The sequence below is a fragment of the Muntiacus reevesi genome, chromosome 1 (assembly GCF_963930625.1).
Source record: "Muntiacus reevesi chromosome 1, mMunRee1.1, whole genome shotgun sequence".
Lineage (NCBI taxonomy): Eukaryota > Metazoa > Chordata > Mammalia > Artiodactyla > Cervidae > Muntiacus > Muntiacus reevesi.
The window spans coordinates 228,080,311-228,107,352 of record NC_089249.1 but is presented as its reverse complement, the minus strand read 5'-3'; the positions used below and the strand labels follow the sequence as shown (position 1 = coordinate 228,107,352).

The window sequence follows — 27,042 nt, the reverse complement described above, 5'->3', positions numbered from 1 at the left end:
TCAAAGAGTAGAATAACCAAATTCTCTGTTTTCCAACCTTTCCCCCCCTTTATTCTTGGTTTACAACACTAAACTCTTAATGGCGAAGAAGCAAAGCCACTGAGCTAGTTTACCAACACATCTGAAGCAAATCATAGTCATAACTTCTATTTTAACCAAGCATGACAACCAGGTGATTGAGTAGCTTTCCAAACAACCAGAGCAGCAGGCACTCGCATAGGCTGCTGTTAAATCAGCACTTCATAAATCGTGCAGGCTCCTGCCCATTTAGATGGTCTCTCTGTGCAGAATCGGCAATCTAACGCTGGCTCTTCCAAGCATTAAAAAATCGTCACTCTGCTAACCCAACTCACTGTTCAGACGGATCTTCTTGAATGCAGCCTTTATTACAACCTCAGTGCTGCTTCCTACACTGAAGGAATACCATGTTTTCAGGTCAGGAGTTCTTCTTTCTCGCTTTATTATAATCGGGGGTCTTACAACGACCCCGATATTGTTACAAAGCACGCTGCTTTATAACAGTAAAGCTTCTGGAAAACCCAAACAAAAGACACGTCACCCGGTGACGTCAGCCTATATACAGTTCTGTGTGGTCGCAGCACATAAGCAAATCCATTCTTGTGCCGTTTCTCGGAAAAGCTTTTCAGTAAATGCACTCATGCTGCTCCAGGAGCTCTTCTCTGCAACAAGCCGCCCATCTGCCATCAACAAGTTAAGACCGAGAGAGCTAACGGCTGCGGAAAGAAGAGGCTGAAGCTTTGATTAACCAGCTGAGCAGTTAGAGGAGGACGAAATTAATAACTTATATTCAAAACTGATTTAGGGGATCAGAGTGGTCAAAGAAAATGAAACCAATGCTTTCGAGAGGAATATCCTAAAGAAAAAACAACTTGCCCTGGTGGATTTCAATTTTACTCAGAAAGCCTGGGACACAGAAAACAGGAAACTGGTCAAAGGCTCCTGCATGTTAGAGCCTTTTACAGACTCACTGCGTTGAGTCTGACAACCGAGACTGAATGCAGCCTCCAATGTGCTCAGAAGAATGGGTAAGTCCATGTATTTAATGTGTCTTGTACAGTCAGCAAGGAGTCGCGCTTTTAAAATAAGCCATTGAATTCACATTTTATGAGAGAAATCACTTGTCACAGTTTTGGATTTTGAGGTTTAGGTAAAATATATATTGCTGATGACAGGATGTGTTGTATCTCCTTTCTTAATGGTTTAAGTTTTGTTCTAGTCATACTAACAAGGTTAGTTTTTCTACAGCAAATGAAAAAATAAGTTATATGTAGTGAAATCTTTTGCCATAATGTTGTTGTTGTTTTTTAAAAGCCTGTATGCTCTGCTGAAAAATATTCTATCTTCTTGTTTTCCTTAAATTATATTCTGCAGGCTTACATTTCAAGTGGCCATTAGGGGCCCCTATGCTAGCAGCAATATATGCAATGAGTATGGTTTTAAAAATGCTGCCTGCGCTGGGTATGGCGTGTCCACCCAAATGCCGCTGTGAGAAGCTGCTCTTCTACTGCGACTCTCAGGGCTTCCACTCAGTGCCAAACACCACGGACAAGGGCTCTCTGGGCCTGTCCCTGAGGCACAATCACATCACAGAGCTCGAAAGGGATCAATTTGCCAGCTTCAGTCAACTCACCTGGCTCCACTTAGACCACAATCAAATATCAACAGTAAAAGAAGATGCTTTTCAAGGACTATATAAACTTAAGGAATTAATCTTGAGTTCCAACAAAATATTTTATTTGCCAAACACAACTTTTACCCAACTGATTAACCTGCAAAATTTGGACCTGTCTTTTAATCAGCTGTCATCTCTGCACCCAGAGCTCTTCTATGGCCTCCGGAAGCTGCAGACCTTGCATTTACGGTCCAACTCCCTGCGGACTATCCCAGTACGCCTGTTCTGGGACTGTCGTAGTCTGGAGTTTCTGGATTTGAGCACAAACCGTTTGCGAAGTTTGGCTCGCAATGGATTTGCGGGATTAATCAAACTGAGAGAGCTTCATCTAGAGCACAACCAGCTGACGAAGATTAATTTTGCTCATTTCCTACGGCTAAGCAGTCTGCACACGCTCTTCTTACAGTGGAACAAAATTAGCAACTTGACATGTGGGATGGAGTGGACCTGGGGCACTTTAGAAAAACTAGACTTGACTGGAAATGAAATAAAAGCCATCGATCTGACAGTATTTGAAACGATGCCTAATCTTAAAATACTCCTCATGGATAACAACAAGTTAAACAGCCTTGATTCCAAGATCTTAAACTCCCTGAGGTCCCTCACAACCGTTGGCCTCTCTGGCAATCTGTGGGAATGCAGCCCTCGAATATGTGCTTTGGCCTCCTGGCTGGGCAGTTTCCAAGGTCGGTGGGAGCATTCCATCCTATGCCACAGCCCCGACCACACCCAGGGAGAGGATATACTAGATGCAGTCCATGGATTTCAGCTCTGCTGGAATTTATCAACCACCGTCACTGCCATGGCTACAACTTATAAAGATCCAACCACTGAATACACAAAAAGAATAAGCTCATCAAGTTACCATGTGGGAGACAAAGAAATCCCAACTACTGCAGGCATAGCAGTTACTACTGAGGAACACTTCCCGGAACCAGACAATGCCATCTTCACTCAGCGGGTAATTACAGGAACAATGGCTTTATTGTTTTCTTTCTTTTTTATTATTTTTATAGTGTTCATCTCCAGGAAGTGCTGCCCTCCCACTTTAAGAAGAATTAGGCAGTGCTCAATGATTCAGAACCACAGGCAGCTCCGATCCCAAACACGACTCCATATGTCAAACATGTCAGACCAAGGACCATATAATGAATATGAACCTACCCATGAAGGACCCTTCATCATCATTAATGGATATGGACAGTGCAAGTGTCAGCAGCTGCCATACAAAGAATGTGAAGTATAATATCTACCCATCATCAAAAATTACATCAGATAAGTAACCTATTTTACATAGTAGGGGCTAAATACATATCTAATTTTTACCAATGGTGACATTAAGCCTAATTTTTCCAAACCAAGTGGAGACTTAGGTTTCTGACGTGTTGAAGTATTTTTAATTTTTTTTAAATGAAACCATATTTTAAGTGTTAAATGAAGCAATGCTCACATTAATTTGCACTCTTGTGGGAAAGTCTAAAAATGCTTACTTCAAAATAAGACATTTCATGTATGTAATTTTAAACTATTGTGTGTAAACATTTACACTAAGGTCTCCATATGCTGTTTTTTCCTACTGAAAACAGTTTGGAAAGATGCTACTGAGCAAAGAGATATGGATCAATACTTGTTTGATCATTGCTCTCCACCCCAAGTACCACAACTGGCTTGCTGCTTAAAAGGAGACTTAGCAAAATTCTCTTGTATGATAATTTGGTATTTACTCAAACTTACAATTTAATGCCAGTGTGGGGAGTAGAATTTTATGTATGCTGAAGGCTGGTCAATATTAAACACTCTTCTTCCAGAGTTTTTGCCTGGGTTAGTAGGTATTATCAAAGTCCACATCATGAAATCAGAACCCTTTATGTAATTCTAATACGCTGAGTGACTCTTTAATGTATTTAAACAATGAATCCAAGTGATTGTGAAAAGGTCTCATTACAATGAAATCAATACTAAATAATGACACTGATTTCGTATCATATCTCCAGTTTGACTTATAATGGACATGTTGTTTTTTGTGGCATTTAGATAATTATTTTAAACTAGTGCTAAATTATCACTTTACTAATTAGTTTACTAAATCCTATACTTACATTTATATGTGAAAAAAGATTTAGAAATTATTTTGGAGAGAAAAGAGATAAACTGAGTCAATTTAGCAATCTTATGACCAGCTGCTCACTCCAGTTTGAAAGCACACACACAAATACACCCTCACTCCCTATCTCTCTCTCTCTCTCTCTCCCCCTCCCTCTCCCCTCCTTGTCCCCCTCTCTCCCTCCCCTCAACTGTCATGATCAAAGATGCCTTGACAAAGGGGTTTAAACCTCTTTCTTCGGCCTTTTCTTGATCTTCAAGCCTCAAAAAAGCCAAATTAAAAATAACTGGCTAGCAACAGGCATAATACTGATTCTTATTAGAATACCTTTTAAAAGAACCATTTTAAAAAAGCACTTTCTAAGTATTATATGCTAAATTTTGACCTTTTAATGGATATCAATTCTTACTGTTTAAGAGCAGGTCCTTCTAAGTAAAGGGAACAACACAGATCTGAAGCAAACCTTCTCATGGCAGAACACTATACATGCCTATGAAGACACACAGTGGTAACTCGAAGGAGGTGAGGGGATGAAAGGCAGCATTTTGAAATCTGACTCTCCCTGAAACAGGTTAGCAAAGTTAAAAGGAAGCAAAGCAAATAGGCAACTATACATGATCTGAATCAAACAGAGCAAAGGCCCTGGGACCTGCAGCTGGAAAGGGGTGAGGGGGGAGATTCTATTATTAATATAAATGTTGAGTAATTTAAAAGTGATAGTGATGTCACATTTCTCGTGTAGAAAAGAGCCACAAGTATTTTGTTTATTTAATTATGATTTCCCCAGAAAGACTATGACATATTTAGGATTTAGATGTAAGTTACCAATTCACACAGAATTCTTCCATAAATGAGGTTCTAGGTATGTACTAGCAAAAACCAGGAAATTAGACTACTGACTTGACTTTTAGAAGATGAAAACTGACATTTGCTGATGAAGAAAAAAAGGCATAAATTCTTAAGAGAAAATCATTACCATAAAAAAAAGTTATCCTTTACTTCATTCAAGGCATATTTCTTCCCAGGATGGAACTGAAACATGTTAAGACTATAGTTTGACCCATGAGATTTAATACTGAGAGATGTCTACCTACATTTCAAAGAAAATGTATCTCAGTAAAAAGCAGACAAGATCACAAATTATAGTAAAAATGTGCTCTCTACAATTTCTAAGTGGGCAGATTCATCTGGTAAAGTCTCAGTCCACCTCAGCAGATCTTGAGCAGTGAGCATTTCATCTCTTAATAAAACTAGACCCTAGGCCTGCCTGGGTAAGGACAGAAGTTGATTTCCTGGCATAGAGCACAGCTCACACTTTCCTTACAGAAGGGCTGGATCAGAAGCCCCTGTTACCAATGAGAGCGCCACAAGCTGAAATTTACCAACCCATTTATCAGGATAATCATGGCCATTTGTCAGGGAACAGCTTTGTCACAATACAACTGTGTCTTAGACATACAAGATTCCACTAGCTCTGGAGGATAGCAGAGTAGTTTCCATCATTTCAACCACAACCCAAAATTAATTGAAACTGTGAGCAGAAGGGCGAGAAATATTGGCTGGGAATCCCTACATTAATCCTAAAGATTACAGTTAGTAAAATGGACCATCAGTCGGCAAAATCCTTAATGTACATAGGAAAGTAAATTGGAAAATCAAACCATTTAGTAATTCAGGGGAACAGCATAGCCAAGGCCACCAAGGCATACTTTTCAGTTGAAAAATAACAGATTTTTTTGGCCCTTCATTTTTTTGGGCAATGCTCTCTGAGAAAAGTGAGTAACAGTGCCAAATAGCGCTTTCCTTTTCCAGTTAAAGAGCAAACTTCACTTTTCAAACACCTATAGGAGGCAAGATTCCTTTTAATTTTGGTCTATTTGTGTTTCTGTATGAGTACAGGTTTGAAGATGAGACTGTTAGTCAGTCATATGTGCTCTCTTTACCAACTGGTTCAGGTGGAAGAGCATCACAACCACACTGCAGATGCTGGCAATATAATGTTATTAGGCCTTTTGTTTTTACTGTCTTATTCTCTTCAACTCCCCCATCCCCCCTTTTTCATTTTCAAGATTAGAAGAAAATGACCACTTGAAAACCAGAAAAATAAATCTCTCTGGAAAAAGGAAGCTAATGAAGGCTCTGATACTGTACCCACCTAGTAACCAAGAGCTAGTATGGAATTATTTATATTTATTTCTGTAGCGTGCCAGGATTTCAATCACCTTTATGAAATTAGAGTTGATAAATTTACAAATGCATATAACTCAGAGAATACCCACTGACAACAACAAACAGCAAAGATACTAATTTTTTAGCCAAAAATCTGCACTAACACATGTAATTTCTTAATGTGGCTATGTTAATTTCTGTACCAATTCAATGAATGGAACTGACTGAACTTCCCAACTCCACTAATTATTAAAATTCATCTGCTTACTCTAATGCTAGTCACCAAGATCTAGACTCTTTCCAATAAAAATGAGCCCTACCTATGTAGCACTAGGTCTTAATCCTCAATTCAAAACAGGCATACCATTTTCTTTAGGCATACCTCCTCTACACAACGATGGGGGGGGTGGAGACTATAAATGCCCTGATATCTCTAAAGTATGGATATCAATATGAAATTTTGAAATATTATTTTTACATGATCATTTTCCTAATAAAGCAATACAGTGACAGATCTGACTCAAAAATCTGTTTGGGGACATGCTTTTCATACCTTACAGGTTAAACTGCTTCAACTAGAAAAAGATAAGAGATGAAGATAGATAATTAAATATTTCTGTTCCTAACCTAGGGCAAACACGTAGTATTTAATTTAAGGTCAAAACAAATAGTAAATGGCTATTTAAGCTTTCATATTGCTATTGCAAACATTTTGGAAATGTCTGCTACTACTGCAATTAACCTGTTCCTCCTTGGTAATTTTTAAAAGCCTAATCTATGGAATGTTTGATGAACCTTCCGACCAACATTGAAACTGGAAACTAAAAGTACAGTCCAAACATATTGTGTTCAATCACCCTAAGAGCCATTTTTTTGTGGGAGTGGTAGGGGGGTGGGGTGGGGTGGGAGGTGATCAAATGGGTTGTGGGGGAAGGGAGAAGAAAATACTATTATATCGGGGCAGGGGGAAGCCAAGTGCAGTGTACAGGGAAGTTTTGTTATTAAAATTATGTATACTGTAAAAAGTGAATGTCTGTTTCTTCCCGAAGCTTTTCCTCGGTAACCTATCAATTCTGACATGTGAAACTTGAAAAATCATTTATGACAGTACAGAAACCTTAAATGAACAGTTGTTTTGTACCATGTTCTCTATAATGCCAAATGTACCAGTTGGAAATAGGGCAGCTAATCATCACCTGTCTTCATTCAAAGACAGGCAAAAAACTAGGCTAAGAAGTAAAGTGGGGGAGGGGGGCTGGCTTAAAAAAACCACCCAGCTGATAAACAGCAGTCATACAATAAGAAGCTGCTCTATCACAAGCCTTAGCTACTGGACAAACAGCTGTCCATAGGGCTCACCAGGCCCAAGGCTGGCCACCATCCCCCACCCCTCTAACATTCGTGTTCTGCCACAGCCTGGGGAACCTCAAAAATGTACTCAATTGCCTATACCTATCAAATAGCAACTTGGCCTCTGCCTCACGGATCTGTTAGTACACGTCCTAGCAGTATCTTGCACACCACCCCTGGGAGGGAATCCACAGGTCCTGACCATGCTGAGGTCTCTAGGATCCCTACATGCCCCACCCTGTCCCAGACAGCAGCTCAGTAACTATGGATAGGGGACAGGAAGGGAATATTTTTAAACTATCTCTCCTTGCTTGGCATAAACATCCCAAGGACAGGGCACTTTGCCTGGGCAGCACTGGGGGCATAAGCTAACCTGGCCTTGAGAACTGAATGCCACAGGTCGCCACACTTGCCAGGATGACCTTAACAGTTCTCCAGACCATCAGTGCAGCAAGACCAGATAGGCAGGAATAAACATCCAGGGATGAGGAGATCAGAGGGGCTAAGGGAGTTCTTACACCAAGAACCTCAGCAGTAATTAGAGCAGAGGCAGGAAGCACAATACAAAATTTGACTGTCAAACTCATACAGTATGCACTAGAGGGCACAGGTGATTGTGGTTTCAAGTTGCACAAAAGAAATGAGATCCTACCCTTTATGGAGTTAAAAGCAGAGCTTATTAACATAATTCTTATACATTTTATCTTGAAAATCCCATGTAAAGCCACATCTGATTGCTTTATCAGTTATTTTAATTAGCTTTGCCTGTATGCCACAGCATTCTCAGGTTCCCACTCAGATTTATAATAGAATTCTTCAAGGTCTGTTTAAAGAGATTTTTTTCTTTCTTTAAATATATCTAACCAGCTGGGTACTCAAGTCTCCCTTAGAGAGACAAAATGTACTACAAATTGTCTTTTACAAAGAAAGAAAAGGAAAAAGAGGTGAAAATCACAGCTATTTCCAACATCTCCCCTTAGCATGAGTTCCTCATCACTAGACAATGTTTTGGGAACAGTCTTAAGGGACAGATGCTGAACCTCCCTGAAGCCCTATCTGAAGGAGACATTAAAGAGCAAGAAATCTCCAAAGGCAAGTACAATGAAACATGCTATACTGTAGAGCCCACAAACTGAATATACCATCCTTTTATACACAGAGGACCAAGAGCAAAGCTAGCCCAGGCCTCCTGGCTAGAAACCCAACATGACAGAGCACCTATGAACAACCACCACCAACTCTGAAGGCAGGGGCCAATGGTTATACCACCACCCTAAGAGAAAGGCTCTTTCCTCATTTGGGAACCAGATTTTAAAACTGCAGCCCCAGACACAATTTCCAAAGACTTCTCACAGCTTCCATGAAGAGACTTCACCAAGAACCACAGTGAACAGAAGCAAAAATGTCATAACTTGACTGAATATCTATTTACAATTGCGCTCAGTGCACAAAAACTCCACCTTTATGCCCTGGTATTTCTACCAAACACACACACACACACAATCTTCAGGTTGCATTTTCTGGAAAACCATAAGATAAAAAATCTATAGCCATTTATATGTGTCAGTATCATGAGAACCAAAAATGTTCCCCTGGCCTTGCTGCCAAATATTATACATAGAAGGCAACTGCTCAGCACCTCAAAATCTCTGAAAGCAATGTGTTTATTATTTACATTGCGTCTACTTCTATAAAGTCAAGGAAATTGAGTAAAATACATTCACACATACAGAATGGTTGAAATACTGATGTAAAAAGATCAAAGGCAGGGAGTCAAAGATGTTTCATAGGATGCCAAAAATTTCTTGAAACTATATTGTGAATATTGTGTATGAATCTAGGAATTTTACCAGATCCTAAACTGTTTTGGTTAACTCACCCAAAATGCCCTAACAGAGTATTCTAGTATACACTAGTTTGGCTTTAATCTACCTGGTAGCCAAGGGAAAGAACAAAATCAATAGCTTTCGTCTGATAAAGGAAGCACATCGGTTTATTTGGAGGCAATGACACAAATGCAAAAGTCTGAATTGCCTTTAAAAAAGTCAGCTGTAGGAACAATAAGGAAACATGTCAGTACCTCCACGGAGCTTTTACAGAACAGGTAGACATGTTTTTCACATCAACTCTTGAAAAAACTATGGAAAAGGAGGCTACGCAGGCATGATGCATGCTCTGTGGTATGATTTAGCATTTGTGGTGACCCAAGGCAAGAGCCTATAAAATCAGCAAGAATGAATATGTATCCAACTTTGAAGTACAGTTTGCATTTCCTTATAATATCCCTGGGACCCAAGCTAGAGTGTTCATCACATAGGGACATCCAGTAAATTCCTAACCTACCATTACATTATAAATCTTCCAGGCTAGAAGTACAATTTAAAAATCTTCCACTACATGAATGAAGAGAAGCACATTTCATGCATCTCTAGTTATGTTGATGATAATCATAAAGAATGATTTGGATAAGAATCTATAAGATGATAACCAATTTCCTAAGAAAGAACACACTTAAAAAGACAAAGCATTCACTACTGTGGATAGCTGTCAGAAATTTAACTGTCTTTAAAATTTAAAACTCATTCTGTATGTCATTAGCAAAACCTTCTACGTTTCAACAAGAGCAAATAGAGACCTGTGATTAGAGACTTGCTCCACACTTGGGTCTGTCACGCTGGACAAGTTCATCAACCTTCTGTGCCTTGGGTCTCTAACTCTTAAGATGGAATTAATAACAGTAACAAGCAAAAGGGAATTTAATACATGCAAAGTCCTGAGAACAGGCTGGCACACAGTAAATACTTAACAAATATTTGCTATTTTTAATAACAGTATGTGAGAACTAGATGTGACAGATCCATCTTTAATCCCATTAAAGACATATTAGGCTTCTGAGTTGCTCCCAGAAACTCTCTACTTTCCAGTATTACTTTCTACACTAAGTTAACATATGGTATCGAAACTGAAGACTGATAATTAGCAAGAGCTTTTAATAAGCCAACAACCTCGATATACCTCTTATACCTAATACTAATTTAGAACTGACCACATTATCTCACAGTCAAATAATCTGCTTTATATAAATGTACTAAAATATTAGACAGAGCATTACTCTGATTTGGCTTTATGAATCAAGGCTAAATTTAAAGATTTAGAATTCCTAATTCCAAAATTACTTCTGAGTAAGACACTTAAAAATCAAGTCATTATATAGGACAACACGTATTAGCCATTATCATAAACAGATACTATTTTTCAAAAGAAATATAAAATAATCTCATTGATAGCCTCTGACAATTTTATTTTAGGACAAAATATATAACTGAGGATTAAGCATCACTATTATGTTGGGGTTTTTCTGCTTAGGAAAAAACATACTTCAAGTACACATCTAATGTAGGAAGCAGCCCATCCAATTGTGGAGGATTTGGGTCCTAGGCAGATCTGCCAGAACTACTGAGGGGTCTGACCAAGTGAATGAAGTATGAGAATTTTAAGACAAAGATAACCTATCAGTCAAAGAGAATATGTTTCATGATTGCTGGACAGTGATCCTCCATATTACCAAAATTTCTATTAAACATAAAACTTGCGTGGAATTAACCTCTCAGAATGAAGATCTACATTTGGTCATATCAAAGCCTATAGATCATGTGGCCCAGATTTTTCAATTCAAGAACTCCTTGACATTCTCTTTCCAAGATCATTATATGGTTTATCCCACAAGGCAAACTGCTTTATCTGCTCCTTTACCCACAACTTTTCTGCACTTTCCCACATCTCTTGACCCTAATTGCTCTCTTTCCTCTTTTACAACCACATTCCACATCTCTTCATGCTTTCCAAAACTCGAAAGATAAGCTACTCTATTAAGAAGAAAAAGTGCAACTGTCATATATCCATTGCTAAGCAACCCCTTTTAAAGAAATACCCATAATTTCAAAAATACTCCTTGAGTCCACAAAACCAAATGCCCATCAGCTGCAAATGAATTTATACAGCTTGGGAAATACTATTAGAAACACAAGTACACATCCTGAGTTGTCTTCTTAGTCTACCCGTCCCTTTGTATAGATTCAAGTATCAAATAATATTATTCACCATTCTTACACTGTCAAATGATAAGAAATATGAGCCATTTAAGAATAGTGACTTTTTTGCTCTTAATAAATAGCACTCACTCCAGGTATATGAGCAAATAAAATCCCTAACATTCTTCACATGTTTAATGTTAATAGTTACTTTGCTGGGTTTATGGGGGGGTGGTGCAGGGAATGCACCCTAGGGAATAAAGGACACAGATATAGAGAATATGGTTCTAAAATCTCAGAAATGCAGAGTTCTCAAGATAATAGGTGGTAATCTTTACTTCCCTCATCTGTGCTCTAAATTTTCATATACATTTTGTCAAAATTCCACTGAATTGGTCACAAAAACACTGATCTTTCACATGAAAGTATTTTCTGCCATAGTTTTTGCTCCAAATATAAAGATAAGAGCATTAGGCCCTTCATGCTAGGACTGTCAACCATGGCACACACTAAGAAACTGGATCCAGAAATAACCCTGCCAATGCTACCTTCTCTCTGATCAATCTCCCTAACTCTCCCTTGAAATTCAAAAGGGAAAATGGCAGTAAGAAAGAAGGAAGAAGAATACACCACTTTCAGCACACGTCTATAGGCATTCTGGGACAGTGCCAGGTCACCATGTCTTCCTCTTGTCTCCTGACAATCCCTTCAAGCCAGTAGGTGCAAAACTGCTCTCTGACATTTGCCATCAACTTCCAACAACTACAGCCCATTTTATTATTTTGGTAAAACTGCTAGTCTAAGATTTATCTCCTCTTCTACACGAAAACCTGGAGAAGGCAATGGCACCCCACTCCAATACTCTTGCCTGGAAAATCCCAAGGATGGAGGAGCCTCGTAGGCTGCAGTCCACGGGGTCACTAAGAGTAGGGCACGACTGAGTGACTTCACTTTCCCTCATTGGAGAGGGAAATGGCAACCCACTCCAGTATTCTTGGGACAGAGCAGCCTAATGGGCTGCCATCTATGGGGTCACACAGAGTTGGACACAACTGAAGCGACTTAGCAGCAGCACTTACATGAAAACCTAATAGCAAGTGGTCAGGAATTTTCTTCCTTTTGATGCAGCATTCCTAAAATGTCAAAAGACATTATAGTGCATAAGCAATACCATCATCTAGACATTTAATTTGTGCTCACTTAGAACTACACATGAGATGAATTACAGATAGAAGTCAAAGAAAGAGTCAACTTGTAAAAGCGTTTATCTAAAGTGGGCTTGACGTTCCCAGCAAAGACATCACCCTAAGTTACTACAAAAACAATTAAGCAAATATAACTTTGTTAAAAATACAAACCTTCTGGCTTCCCAAAATAATCATCAGTATTTTTAAGATCATGCCTTATAAATATTTTATGTCAATTTTCAAACGCACATACACACGCCTCAGTTTAAATTGAAGAGAGGATGGGGGAGGGGGCCTGGGGATTAGACAAAACCTATGATAGGCTATATTCTTTAGTCTGATTTATGAATTAGCATTTAAATTAATTGAATTCCAAGACCTAATATCAACTGGGAGTAAGAACACTATAGATGGCATAGATTGAGAAGGGGAGGAGTGAAAAAGATTAAGATTCTGCTTTCCACATGTTAAAAGCTGAAATTCAAGTAGTGGATGACAAATTACCACACTCTTCTGATACATCAACCTAGGAAACCTTTAAACAGTTATCTATCAAATAACAGTCAACCAAAAAAGGATGGGATTCAAGTGCACCACCCCTCTCTCAACATCAAAGTCACATGAGCAAATCACGTTCTATTGGAAAACTAACAGGAATAAGGTCAACTTAATTCATGAAAATGGGCTGAAACACTGTCTATCAAAGGAATTGCTACTATTAAGTATCCATATTACTTTAGGAAGGGAGAATGGTTAATACTACAGTAAATCCACCATTCGTCACACCTCGAAGTATGTTCTCCAATCCAAGTAGCTGAAACAGATGACCTGCCCTCAATGAGGTCTGTGTAATAAACCAAAGATCCAGTAAGAGAACATGAGTCAATCAGAAAAGCAGGTTTCAATATGGGGGGAAATGTATGACTCATTTACTTGAAATACAAGGCAAGTATTTAATAAAATGATGATCATATAATGTTCTCTATCTTCATAGAGGACTGGGTTACAAAGTGTGTGCATTTATCAAAACCTATTGCATATTTAAAATTTGTACATTTTACTGTATAAAATTCACCATACAAAATTACACCAAGATGCATGTTGTAACATTTACAGATGAAATATGCCAAGTATCTGCAATTGACTTTGAAATGAATCAAAATAATAATAAGATGGACTTTCCTGGTGGTCCGATTATTAAGAATCCACCTGGCAATGCAGGGGACACAGGTTCAATGCTTGCTCTGGGAAGACTTCACATACCTATGGACAGCTAAGCCCGTGTGTGGAAACCACTGAGCCCACACATCACAACTACTGAAGCCCTCGCACCCTAGAACCTGCGCTCTGCAACAAGAGGAGCCACTGCAATGAGAACCAAGTGCACCGCAACTAGAGAAAGCCTGAGTGCAAAAATGAAGACCCAGCACAGTTCCTCCACCCAAAAAAACTTAAAAGTAAATAAAACAGTAATATGATGGACACAGGAATGGATAAATATCGCTAAAGCAAGTATCAAAAAATCAATCGCAGAATCTACAAAATAAGTGTGTGTGAACATGCATGTTCAATTGAAAAGTTATTTCCAGTTCTATATATGTATGAAATTTTTCATAATAAAATCTGGGGAGGAAAGGGAATATATAATCACAAGTCTAATTTATGGTATGGGCCATCTAACACACTATTCTTCTCAACTGGAACTATAGTGTTGCATGATGGCTAAGAGCTTGAACTCTGGAGCCAGGCTAAGCTCAAACTGTAGTTTTGAACTTAATACCTGTGAGATCTTAAATGAGTCATTTAATCTCTGTCTTAACAGTATGAAGCTCATGTTCAGAAGATTAAATGGGAAAGTGTGTAAAACACTCAGAACAACTCCTGGCACACAGTGGTAAAGTGTGACCTGTATTACGACAACTACTTATATATTTAAATAATTCAACAAGTTCTTCAACGTTCACTATATGAGATGTTCAGGTGATATAGGCACTTGCCCTCAGGAGTTTATAGTTTAGTCAGAGGTTAAATTTAAGAGTCAATAAGTAACTAATAAAAGAAGACCCCAAAATGTGAATTGGATGGTGCCATCTAGATCGCTGATGGATTTAGAAAAGAGGGGGCGGGTGAAGAATAGTGGTCACTTCAGGGTGGTCACTGAAGAATGCAGTGGCGAAAAGAGCCTTAAGCTAGGTACAAAAGTACAAACAGGATTTCAATATGACTGGGTGTGGGGGGTGGCCAAAGCCTCTGATCTGACAAACTGATACCGATAAATGAGCCAAGTTAGGTCCAAATGCCAAGGGGCTTCAGGGACCAGGAAAGGTGCTCAGATTTAACATGGTCAACAAGAACAGCCACTTCAGACTTGTGGAGATGACTAGAATTATGATGGTCAAAGTGGTGATTTAGAAAAATGTATTTCAGTAATTTTTCTTGTTTTGCTGAGAAAAACAAAAGCTATAATTTTAACTATCAGAGAAGGGCTGCAGGAGAAAGTGGATGAAAGATTTATATGAAAGACAGTCAAAGAGCAAGAACCAATGGCCAGTTGAGAAAACAACAAATGACTCTCTTAGGGCTTTGCTCAAGAGAAGTGAGGGCAGCATGAGGGGCAAAAATATAAGAAATCATTCCTTCACTAGCATGTATTAAATAGAGCGTCTGAGTTCCCATGTTAATTTCAAGTTTTCATTATTAATATCCAATTTGAAACTATTTTCCGAGAAGATACATAATTTCTTCATGTCTTCATATTTACAACTTTCTAATCAAGTGTCAATAAGGACTCCCTCTCCTGAATGAAACACAGAAAAGGCAGAACCTGTTTTTACTTTTTGAAGTACGGAGCAAATCCCTTGCTTGGGTCCCGTTCACTCCAATAAAATCTATTATGTACTCTTAAATTCTCTGCAAGCTAAAATTCTAAACTTTTAGAACTATAATTTGATACCCTTGTATAGTACAAATATTAAACAGAAATGCAGGAGCAGTGTAGTGACAACCTGCTAATTTAACTCTCACATACTACAAAAGAATCTTATAAGGTTTAATGTGTTACTTTCATATATAAGAGGTTCGTTAATGGCTTCACTGTTAGATACCTCAGTGAAACTGCTACTTTTTAAAAAACTGTGGAATGGCTGTCAATATAATTTTAATAAAGCCCCAATTGTTATCTACATACTATCTTAATAACAGAAATTGAAGATGAAAAATGACACCTTAAGGGTTACATTTCGCAACAGCAACAAGCTTCAGAATTTCAGAATCCTTTCATTTCCTATCCAAATTTAATACCATCATGTTTTTGGTTCCCTGTCTATACTCAAAGACTTTAAGTTCTTCGGTGTATCGAATAAGAAAATATATTTTTCCAGATTTTCATTACAATCAAGACAAGCTGAAAAAAAAAAGAAGGGAAAATTGAAAACATATAGGGTTATTTGAGCAATCTTTTAAACACACCTGTACAAAAGAAATAGGAAAACTGTGTAAGAAAGTTATGTATTTTTTAAGAGTACACGAAAGGAGAAAAAAAAAGAATAAATCAGTTTTTCCCTCTTTAAAAAAAAGACTAGATGATAAATTTCTCCACTTAGGTAAACCATGAAAATTATCAGACATCCAGATTTTTCTGTACAGACTTAAGAATTCTACAGTTAGAACCAGACAGAGAACCACAGACTGGTTCAAAATTACGAAAGGGAGTACATCAAGGCTATATATTGTCACCTTGCTTATTTAACTTATATGCAGAGTAAGGTACACCATGGGAAATTGTCAGGTTGGATGAAGCACAAGCTGGAATCAAGACTACCAGGAGAAATATCAATAACCTCTGATATGCAGATAACACAACCCTTATGGCAGAAAGTAAAGAGGAACTAAAGAATCTCTTGATGAAGGTGAAAGAGGAGAGTGAAAAAGCTGGCTTAAAATTCAACATTCAAAAAACTACAATCAAGGCATTCAGTCCCATCACTTCATGGCAAATAGATGGGGAAAAAGTGGAAACACTGACAGACTTTATTTTCTTGGGCTCCAAGATCACTGCAGCCACAAAATTAAAAGAAGCTTTCTCCTTGGAAGAAAAACTGTGACAAACCTAGACGGTAGAGTAAAAAGGAGAGACATCACTTTGCCAACAAAGGTCCATCTAGTCAGTTACGGTTTTCCCAGTTGTCATGTACAGATGTGAGAGTTGGACCACAAAGAAGACTGAACGCCAAAGAATTGATGCTTTTGAACTGTGGTGCTAGAGAAGACTCTTGAGAGCCCCTTGGATGGCAAGGAGATCGAACCAGTCAATCCTAAAGGAAATCAACCCTGAATATTTATTGTAAGGACTGATGCTAAAACTGAAGCTCCAATTCTTTGACCATCTGATGCAAAGAGCCAACTCACTGGAAAAGACCTTGATCCGGGGAAAGACAAAGGACAAGAGGAGAAGGGGATGACAGAGGACAAGATGGTTGGATGGCATCACTGACTCGATAGATATGAGTCTGAGTAAAGTCCAGGAGATTGTGAAGGACAGGGAAGTCTGGTGTGCTGCAGTTCACGCGGTCGCAAAGAGTTGGACACAACTGAGCGACTGAACAACAAAGAATTCTACATAATTTTTGACTTAAAGGACTTTGTCGGCAGTCCAGGGGTTAAGACTCCATGCTCCCACTGCAGGCAACACACAGGGGACACTGTGTGTTTGATCTCTGATGGGGGAATTAAGATACCAAGTGCCATGCAGCCAAATTATATGTGTGTGTGTGTGTGTGTGTGTAAAATTATATAATTTATATATATATATATATATATATATATATATGTATTTTTTTTGCAGATATTTTTTAATTTAACTAAAGTAGGGGAAACTGTAAATGGGGAGATCCTACCAGATATCAACTTCTGTTGCTTTCTGCATCTCTTTTTACAAGAAAAAAAAAAGTGGGGGAGGGACATGCTTTCCCTTTCTGCTAGAGAGGGAAAAAACGGAGACTCTCTCACCCACCAAACATTGAACGTGTGGGACCCCAAAACACCTCCAGGCAAAGGTATACAACTAGAACCATTAGTAAAATATAGTTCTCAACAAAGTACAAATTTTTAGGAGACAGGTGGGGGAAAATGTTTTACCCAGTATGTATTAGATTTTCTCTTTTTTTCTAGAGGGTAACTACTATACAATGGCTTGTTGGTTTCTGCCATACAACTCAAATCAGTCTTAATTATATATATAAATTATATACAGGCTCCCTCTTGAGCCTGTATTATATCTTCTGTATTGGTATTACAGGGTTTCTACTGGTGAATCTACGATTTCCCACATCCACAATAACTTTTATATATAGAACTGGCTGGTTAGTTTGCTTCGTTAAAAGACCAGTCATGGGGTTTGGTCATTGTAGAGATCAGATTTGCTCTTCACATTCTGAACTCAAAACTTTTTGCCTGTGAAATTGAAAACATCTGTCAATGGTTACAACTGGTACTCAAAACTGTGAGGATATCAGTGAAAATGCTTTTCACTGCTAAGGAGAAATCAGAGTATATGTCCCATGAAGTAAGAAATACCTCTGCATACAGTATAATATATAAGCCATCCTTATCCCTTTTAAATGAATAGTATCCACAAAAGATAAGAAAGAATAAGATGACATCATAATAAATTAGTCCAAAGTGGGGGGAAAAAAAGGAACTAGGAAAAATGTCTATAGAAAGGCTTAGGGGAATTTTTTTTTCCTAACAGAGGGACACAGTACGTCAAATGAATCCCACCCTAAAATTCTTTACTGTCACTGTATCACAAAATGTCTGTATTTTACACTACTGCAGCCAGAGAAGTTTGTCAAACTGTTCTTTCTTCCTCTGTTTCTCTCACTTAAGTTTCTCTCCAGTGATGCTTGGCAGCCTACTCATTCAGCCTTTCCTTACTTGAGAGCTTTCAAGCATTTACACCTTTCACTTAAGTCTGTGGAAGAGAATATTTCAATAGGCACAAGACCTCTGCGTTCAGTTGGGGAAAAACAGAAGTAAAAAGATCTATGTCAAGACAAAATAAAACAGCCTCTATTTGTCTCAAAGAGAATGCCATTACTTAGCTCATTTCTTGTCGAAGATTTTGTTTTTTAAACTTTGGCACCTCTCTCTGATTTCAAGTCTTGCACCAACATTTTTACTTGATTAAAGAAAGAACCTCTTGCTTGAATATGTGTACTTACATTCAATGCTTGCATTCAAGAACTTGTATATCCATAAATAAACCACAGATACCCACACAAATTCCGCAGATGTAGGTAAAAATAAAAACAAATATTCTTAAAATTATTTACAAGTATAGAAATCCTGCAGATGTGATGTCAATGAGAACTGTGAAAGACAAGTTTACCATAGAATGCTATATAGAAGGAAATGTTCTGAAAACCTACACTAAACCAGCTCTATGATTGGACTTCTTCCCCTTCCTGCCAAGACAAATGACTTCTAATCCTAAACAACTAAAAGAGCCTGTGTGGGGAAAAAATCTTTTTGGATAATTGTATAGAAGCTCAAAAGTTAGGCGATTAACTTTGTATTCAACTATGAAATTTTTACAAAGGAATTTTTACTTGGATTATGTCAATTTATATGATACTCTCATTTGAAAATTCTTTTCATAGAACCAGAATAAAGCAATCTTTTCTCTTTTGGGGGTACTACTTCTGCATGTACACACACAGCAATAGCTTATTTAATGAACAGTATAAACATAAGTCACCATCCAACCGGAAGAAACATTGGGAGTATTTATCTCACATCAGGCAAATGAAAGATTGTGATGGATTTGTGTTGGGTCAATTTAGCCAATTCAGATCTACACTTTCCAGAATTCCCTTCCCTGCACAGTTCCAGTTCATCCTGTGTAGAAAGCTATATGCATGTGTATGGGTGTGTATAAATTTTAAAAGAATTATCTTTGCCTTTATAATTTCTGTATTGTACAGTTGCACTTGTTAAAAGTGACTCCTAATTTCTTATATTTTAAAAGGCAATATAGAGTCTAAAAAGCAGCTATAATTAAACTATAGTAGTCACCAGATTCACTTGATCCTGGGAAGGAAAGTACGATGGTGTAAAAAGGAAGGGATGGGACAGAAAACAGAAGAATGAAGGCAGTGAAAAGAGGATACACAGTGGAAAAGAGGCTGAAATCATTGACCTGGAAAACTGCTAAGAAAGAGGTGAAAGTAGCTCTCTGAACTGAGCCTGGAAGCAGGAAATGTTGATGGAGGCAGGGGTCAGGGGTGGCTATTAGCCCACAGACCCAATGCACTGAGGAACTGTTAAAAGTGTTGCAGTATCTCTCACACACACACTCATATCAATACTTAAAATAATGCCAAGCCTGATAGAGGCTTCCAGAATCCTGCTCCAGCACAACAGCAAGCTGACTGGGCAGCATCCACATTAACTAGTTGTACCTATAATGAGTATCTCCCCGACTTAAAGACAGAAACCATCCATTCCCATCATAGTTCACCTTTACCCCCAAGCACTGCAGCATAACTTCCCAAGAAGACCAGTTGCCTTGATCAACTTGAAAATCACCCGAAGATGTGAAATTTAGGGACCTAGAAGCCCAGGTGTCAGATATCAAGCACAATAGTGCCCAGAAATATAAGAAGAGAGGCTCAGTGAGATAGGAGCCCAGTAAAGAGGCAACATGGTTTCCCCTCTCGCGATTACCTATGATATACTCAACACAGAATATTTTGTGAAATTCTCCCTAAAACTGCACTCCTCAGGCATCTATCAGTGGTTACATTACTGCATGTTTTCCACTGGCACAAGACAAAGAGGACTTTTTGTTTGTTTGTTTACTAATAGTCTTTCTTCCTATAGCACAGTGTGGCAGTGTTTTTACCATGGCTATAGGCAATGCACAATATCCCCTAGACTGAATCTAAAAACTCCTTCTGTATGGCTGAGGTTAAAGGTTCAATATTAGAAAGCAGAAACTACCATCAGTCACAAAAAGACTTGTTAGCCAGGGTTCCCCAACCCCCAGTAGTGGTTAACAGGCAAGAGTCATAGAGGTATTATCTTTGGGGCTCTAAAACCAGAAAGCATCAGTCAATGAATGCTTTTTCTGGACAAGAGCCAGAGTTATGAGTTAAAGACCACAGGAATTCTCAGATATGCAAAACTGAAAGAGACTACAGTAAAATGATAAAATCTTGAAAATTATTATAGTGAATGAAGACCACTATAAACCATCTGTGATGAGAAAAGGTAATAAATTATGAAGTGTAAAGAGATCTGACACTCTGAAATAAACATTTCAAAGAGAACAGTAAATGCCTATTGGCTATACAGATAATACACTAAGATGTGCTGTCATAATAGTAATTATCTGTTAAAGAGAAGTAACCTCAATAATATACAGAACAGTTAATAATCGAGCAACCAGCCTAGGGCTACTCAATCTGACTTGGTTGAAAAACAATTCAGACATGAAACACGACACAATGACTACATTCCAAGCATGTGAGGTTTACAGACTTCATTACAATAAGGGACTGGAAGCTGATACCCCAGTAGAGAAAATAAAAGAGGCCTCAGATTAAATACCTTAAAAAGTAGCAGGAAAGCAATGACAAACAGGAAACAGCTTTCTTAGGAGTGAAAAAAGATTGCAAACTTCTGACCAAAAAAGGGGGCTGTGGGATGCAATTCAGTGGTCATAAGAGCGAAGTATATACTTAAGAAAACACTTCTGGGCGGGGGAAGCCCAAGCAGAAGTCAGGAGATTATCAGAGTAAAGTCTCTTTTAAAATTAAGTAACATAACTCTCAAAACAGACATCTTTAATTATGTGTGTGTGTGTGTGTGTGTGTGTCTATGTACTTTACTGTATCTACATAAAACATTTCTGGAAGGAAACAAAATATAAGAAGAAAACAATGGATGGCTAGAGAACAGGAATGAAAGGGGACTTCATATATACTCACTATATACCCTTTTATAGCCTTTTAATTTTGCACTATGTAAATATATTACCTATTTTAAGAATTAAAAAACCCTTTTATTATGTAGAAAGTAATACCGTAGTCATAAAGATCTCAGCTTAACAATAAAGACCTACATTTTTCAAAACAAACCTATCAGAGTCAGCAAATGAAACACTTTCCCACTTTCCCATATTATTTCTGAAGCAACTAACCATTAATCCAATGAGTAAATTCACAGATAACATCTGAAGGCAACTGTTCATATCTCCTAAGTGAAGACTGATGATGTCAGTCAGCCCACATGCCTCACTTCTAAGTCAGCCCAGCTTAACTACAAAGATTTTTCCCTTCAGCCATTTTAGAACTCTAAAAAGAAATAAAGCTTATAAACATCAAAGGGAAAAGAAACCTTCTAGACTTCACATTACCTGTTCCAGTGTCTTTTTAATACTACATATGCCACACTTAAGCATTGTTTTCGGTTATTTATTTAACCAGCTCTAGGGTGTGTAAATTCTCTTAAACACTGTAGAAAAAGTTTTATTCATATCATCTTCTTGTGCTAGAAAGAAGTTTCAATAAACTACAAAGAACAAATCAACATGACTTGTAGAAAAACAAATGAAAGGGACCTCCTGGTGGTCCAGTGATTTAGACTCTGTGCTTCCAACTCAGACTGGACCCCTGGTCAGGGAGCTAAGTTCCCACATGCCACAAGGCACAGCCAAACAAAAAGCGATAAAGAAAAGAAAAGAAAGGGGGAAAAAAAAAACGAGAACAAGAAAATAAACTATATAGACAGTTATAGTATTCAAATTTTTAGAAATCTACTTCAAATGCAGTCACCAAATAAATCCAAAATGAGCAGGAAAGAATAATGAAGAGATTTTATACAGAGAGGCCTATTCAAAACTCAATTCAGAGGAATGAACACTGTCACTCAAGAGCCTCGCTTCTCCATGCCAGGAAACTCAGAATTATCTATAAAGAAGTGTGCCAGACCCAAGCAAAGTATACGTTTTAACAGTAAAGAGAACATATTATGAATCTGGGAATAAGGCCACCAACTTCAGGCAAGACAGTAAAAAGAAACGGAAAGAAATAAAATAACCTCTGCAACAGTAAGTAGGGGTGTATTTGCTAAAAATTAATACAATCTTCAGATATTATTACCAGAATGCACAAAAAAAAGGAAAGATTCTCCAAATGAATTTGGCCACTGCAAAGAGAGGAGAGGAGATGGTAAAGGGAGGAAGGGCAGAATGAAGCTCTTTGACTCAGCAGGAGAAAAGCAACTACGCTAAGAAATCACTGGAAAGCAGGACAAGTAAAAACAAAAAAGAGGCGTTAAAGTATTAAACATTTAAAATTCTAAACTTTATTAGTAATAGTAGTGGTAATTGTAGCAGTAGTAAGAATAGCAGGGGCTATTTCACAAGCTCCCAATCATGCTGTGTGCATAGGCACAACCATCATCCCCAATTCAGTGTTGAGACGACCGAGATTGGGGAGTGACTCTTCCAGTTCAGTGAAGCTGTCAAGAAATAGAACCACATCAAGTCCACTGACAATCCTTTCAATAAGAAATTTATCTTAATGCCAACAACCTACACATATCAGTAAATGCAGAATTCAAAGATCTCTGGACGGAAAACAAAGCTTCCAATTAGGTAGACTTCACCACCCTAGAGCAGGCCGCTAAATACCAACAACACAAAAAGAATTTTAAACACACAGAGGAGACACCTGATTTCTCTGCAGAAACATAAGTAATAGTAGGTGGAGCCGTGGTAAAGAATGAGCCTAACAATGCAGGAGACTCAAGAGATGCAAGTTCAATCCCTGGGTGGAGAAGATCCCCTAGAGTTGGAAATGGCAACCCACTCCAGTGTTCTCGCCTGGAAAATTCCATGGCAGAGGAGCCTAGTAGATACAGTCCATGGGGTTTCAAAGAGTCAGACACAAACTGACTGAGTATGTACACAAACATCCCTGACAACTTCACAACTAATGAGAAATCCACTAGCCTATACAATCTTTGTCATTTTCAGCTTCTATTCAACTCCTCGGCTCCAGATAAAGAAATATCAACATCATCAGAGCCTAACTCCAAGCAGCAACAACAGAAGAGCTAAAGCTACTCAAATAGTCCCTTTCTAAAACCCACTGAAAAATGTACTTGGGGCAGCAAACATACGCTCTGTCTCCCAGGACATCAGCTTAAGAGAGAGATTCCCATCCAAAATAGGCTTCACAAGCACCTGTCCACACTGATCTGAGGGTGACTGTATCTACCAAAACACATCTTTTCATACTTTCTGCCATTGTGCCTGAAATTCTATCATCAAGCTTCTCTCTGAGAGTCTTCTTTAAGGGGGGGAAAAAGGGAGGAGGTACAAATATCCCCAAACAAAGTGACAATAAAAACTGGGGAAAAGAGATTATATTTGTCTATTTCAACTGACATTTTAACTAAGAAATTATGACAGCTAAAAATGAATGTTTACAGTTTTCCCCCTTGTTTCAGAAAAAACTTAAGAACTTCTGAAAATTCCTTCTCTCATATGAATGTTTTTGGAGCCTGTAACAGTTTGGTCTGGTAGAAAAACTGGCAAATAAAATGTACTAACTACCTAGCAGGTTAACATAAATGGAAAAACACTGAAAAGAAGTCATTATGGCTAATTTGAACCCTTGTTAGTAACTGTAATTTTATATATATTATATACACAATGTATTTTAAGCTTGTATAGTTGTTGTTGATTTCTATGATGGAACTGAACATACTTCTAAAGTCCAAGAAGCACTGAAAGCTGAAAGAAGGCTGATAACTTCTGCCTACACTTCACTATACATAAGCCCCTTGAGTTCACCAAAGTTGACAGATTTGCAGTTTAACTCCACAAGTCAGCAGCAAACCCTACAGCATCAACCATGCTTTTCTGGTAGGTGTAGTACAAAGATCAGAAAAAGCCAGTATGACACAAACTCAAGAGCCATACTGTTAATCTAAAGGAAAAAAAAAAATCTATTATAGGCTAACAAGGTAATTAATATTGCTTTAAACAAGCCACTTCACTTACAACCTCTACTACCTCTTTTTTGCAATTTCCTCAAGTTCAAGTGGGCCTTAAGTTCAAGTTCATAGCTCTATCTCATAGCTATGAGATATATATATTTATAATTTAATGAGAACCATTATTTCTATCAAAATTCCTCCTTCAAATCCATTCTATTCCTGTGATCAAAAAAAGTTTTCACTCTAAAAAAACTATGTAATTAATATAAAAGCTGATTCTTTTTCATAGTTCTTAAGAGTTCTAAGCTAATCAAATTCTAGTGATTATATGCAGAATCATCACATTAAAAAGTCCATAGTATTTAAAATATGATAGCTTAAGGGCCATCAATATGCATATTGTACAGATCCACCACTTTTTCAGAGACAAAATAAAAATAAAAAGTCACTCTGAAATGATACATGTTCAATCTGATTTCTCAATTTTTAAAATTATTTTTGATTCAACAATTCTTTACTTGATATATTCATAATTTAGATGAAACAGCCATAGAAAATTACAGACCATTAATTTGTTCAATAGAAAGCCAGAAGATTAAAGAAGCCAACTTATAGATACAATGTAGGTTTTTAATGTGGCCAAAGTCATTCTGATGGCAATAACAGACACAGGCCCCATCTCAAAATGGGGAAAATATTCTTTGCATCACAGAGGATAAACAAGTTGAATGAATCTATAGAAAATATAATTTAAAATACTCATCACATCATTAGGATACATACATGTGAAAAAGCATGTGAATATTTTAAACAGCTTTATTAAGATATGCATTTATGTATTAAGATATATGTACTTATTATAATGTATATATTAAGACATAATTGATATATAACTCACCCAGGTAAAGTAGACCACTTGAAAGTATATTCACAGATATATACAACCATTACCATTAGAACATTTTTACCATCTAAAAAGAAGCCCTGTATACCCTTTAGCTATCACTCTTCCAATCCTTAGATGTGAATATTTAAGTATCAACATAAAAGTTTCAATAACCAGGACATGGTGAACATACTTGGTTTTAAGTTTTAATGCCCTAAATTTGTGTCCTTTTCTTAAAAGTAATTTTTAGTATTCAGTCTAAATTTGCTCCTTAAACCTCCAGGATCACAATTTTATCCTTTCTTCAGGTAATTCCTGTTTGTGAAAAGGGGTATCAAGGCAATCAACTCTTCAAGTACATTCCCTCGTACACACGAACACACCACCTTTTAGCACCCACAACAAACAAAAATACATAAAAACAAAGCTACAAACACATTTTAAAATGTGTCTATCCAATACTATCTATATAATAAGGAATTATCCTTATTCTATGCCACGTGCCTTTCTTGGGTTTAGAAAAGTAGAAACGGACTCCAAGTCCAACCGTGCCAAAATTAACAGGGCCTTAAAGAATGTTAGACACTCTTTTCCTCCACCCACATTAAATATACACACCAAAAACTGTTGATTCACCGGATTTGCAGCTGCCAAAGAAAGTAGACTAGCTCAGTGGTTGACATTTCCTTTTGGCAGTCATTAGTCCTTAATGTGTCGCTGTCTAGAGGCTAAATGCAATGGTTTCATTCCTTTCTGCTTTAGTAGATCATTTTTTTGGGCCTGAGGAAACGTATCAAAGGATAAAACCACCTTAAAAGAATGCTGTCAATCAAAGATGTTATAAAAGTAATATGATTAAAACTCCTCTCTCCATAAACCCCTTATCACTAGAATCAGAATAGTAACTTTCTACATCGGTGCAAATTAAAAGGGAAAAGCAAACATTTCCCAACACCCCGAACTGTCAGTGAGCCACCCACTAACAGGAGAAAAGAGGACTGCTTCTAGCAAATCTTCCTTGTGAAATGGTACCTTAATGGTTCTTCGTTCCCACCAAGTCAGGTTTGCCATCCCCTGTACACTAATTAATTGCTGATTCTATATCTGTTATTGTTTCTCCCTTCACCCACTCTTCAATGCCAATCAATGCCAACCTTGTTTCTGAATACCCTATTTAGTATAGTCTTAGACTTGAGTGTTTTTTAATAAAATAATTTCATTTGTGCTTTTTAAAAAAACTTTATTGCATAGCATTATCTCTTCTAAGCCAGATCGCCTCATTCTGGTTTTTGGCCACAAAAAGTGCTAAAAAAAAAAAAGAAAAGAAAAAGAGGGGGGAACGCAACAGTACAAAGAATGTTTATATTCAAACACCGTTTTCCCTAGCTAGAGGCCACGTATTTTCATAATCAACAGTGAAAGCAAGGAATCTGAAACCACTATGGCCAACAAAATACTGCTAAAGCCACCTAAAATTGTGCTGAGGCAACTTCTTAATCAGTAGAAAGTGTATAGGCGATAAGTCATGTGACCACGGTGGGGGGGGGGGGGGGGGCGGGGGACGACTGCGCGCAGGCCTGGCTAGTTACTATCATTTATTATATTCCATTCAA

The 27,042-nt window shown here is 37.7% G+C and overlaps 2 protein-coding genes across 3 annotated transcripts in view; one reads left to right on the top strand and one right to left on the bottom strand.

The window, feature by feature from the left end:
- Positions 1–27,042, bottom strand: part of CTNNA1 (catenin alpha 1) — a 169,225-nt gene that overhangs the window by 60,760 nt on the left and 81,423 nt on the right. The gene's annotated exons all lie outside the window — the stretch shown is intronic.
- On the top strand, positions 1,043–2,939 carry LRRTM2 (leucine rich repeat transmembrane neuronal 2). Its single transcript, XM_065918858.1, has 2 exons — positions 1,043–1,046; positions 1,393–2,939. Exons 1-2 carry the CDS (start codon positions 1,043–1,045, stop codon positions 2,937–2,939), a joined length of 1,551 nt encoding a protein of 516 aa, XP_065774930.1.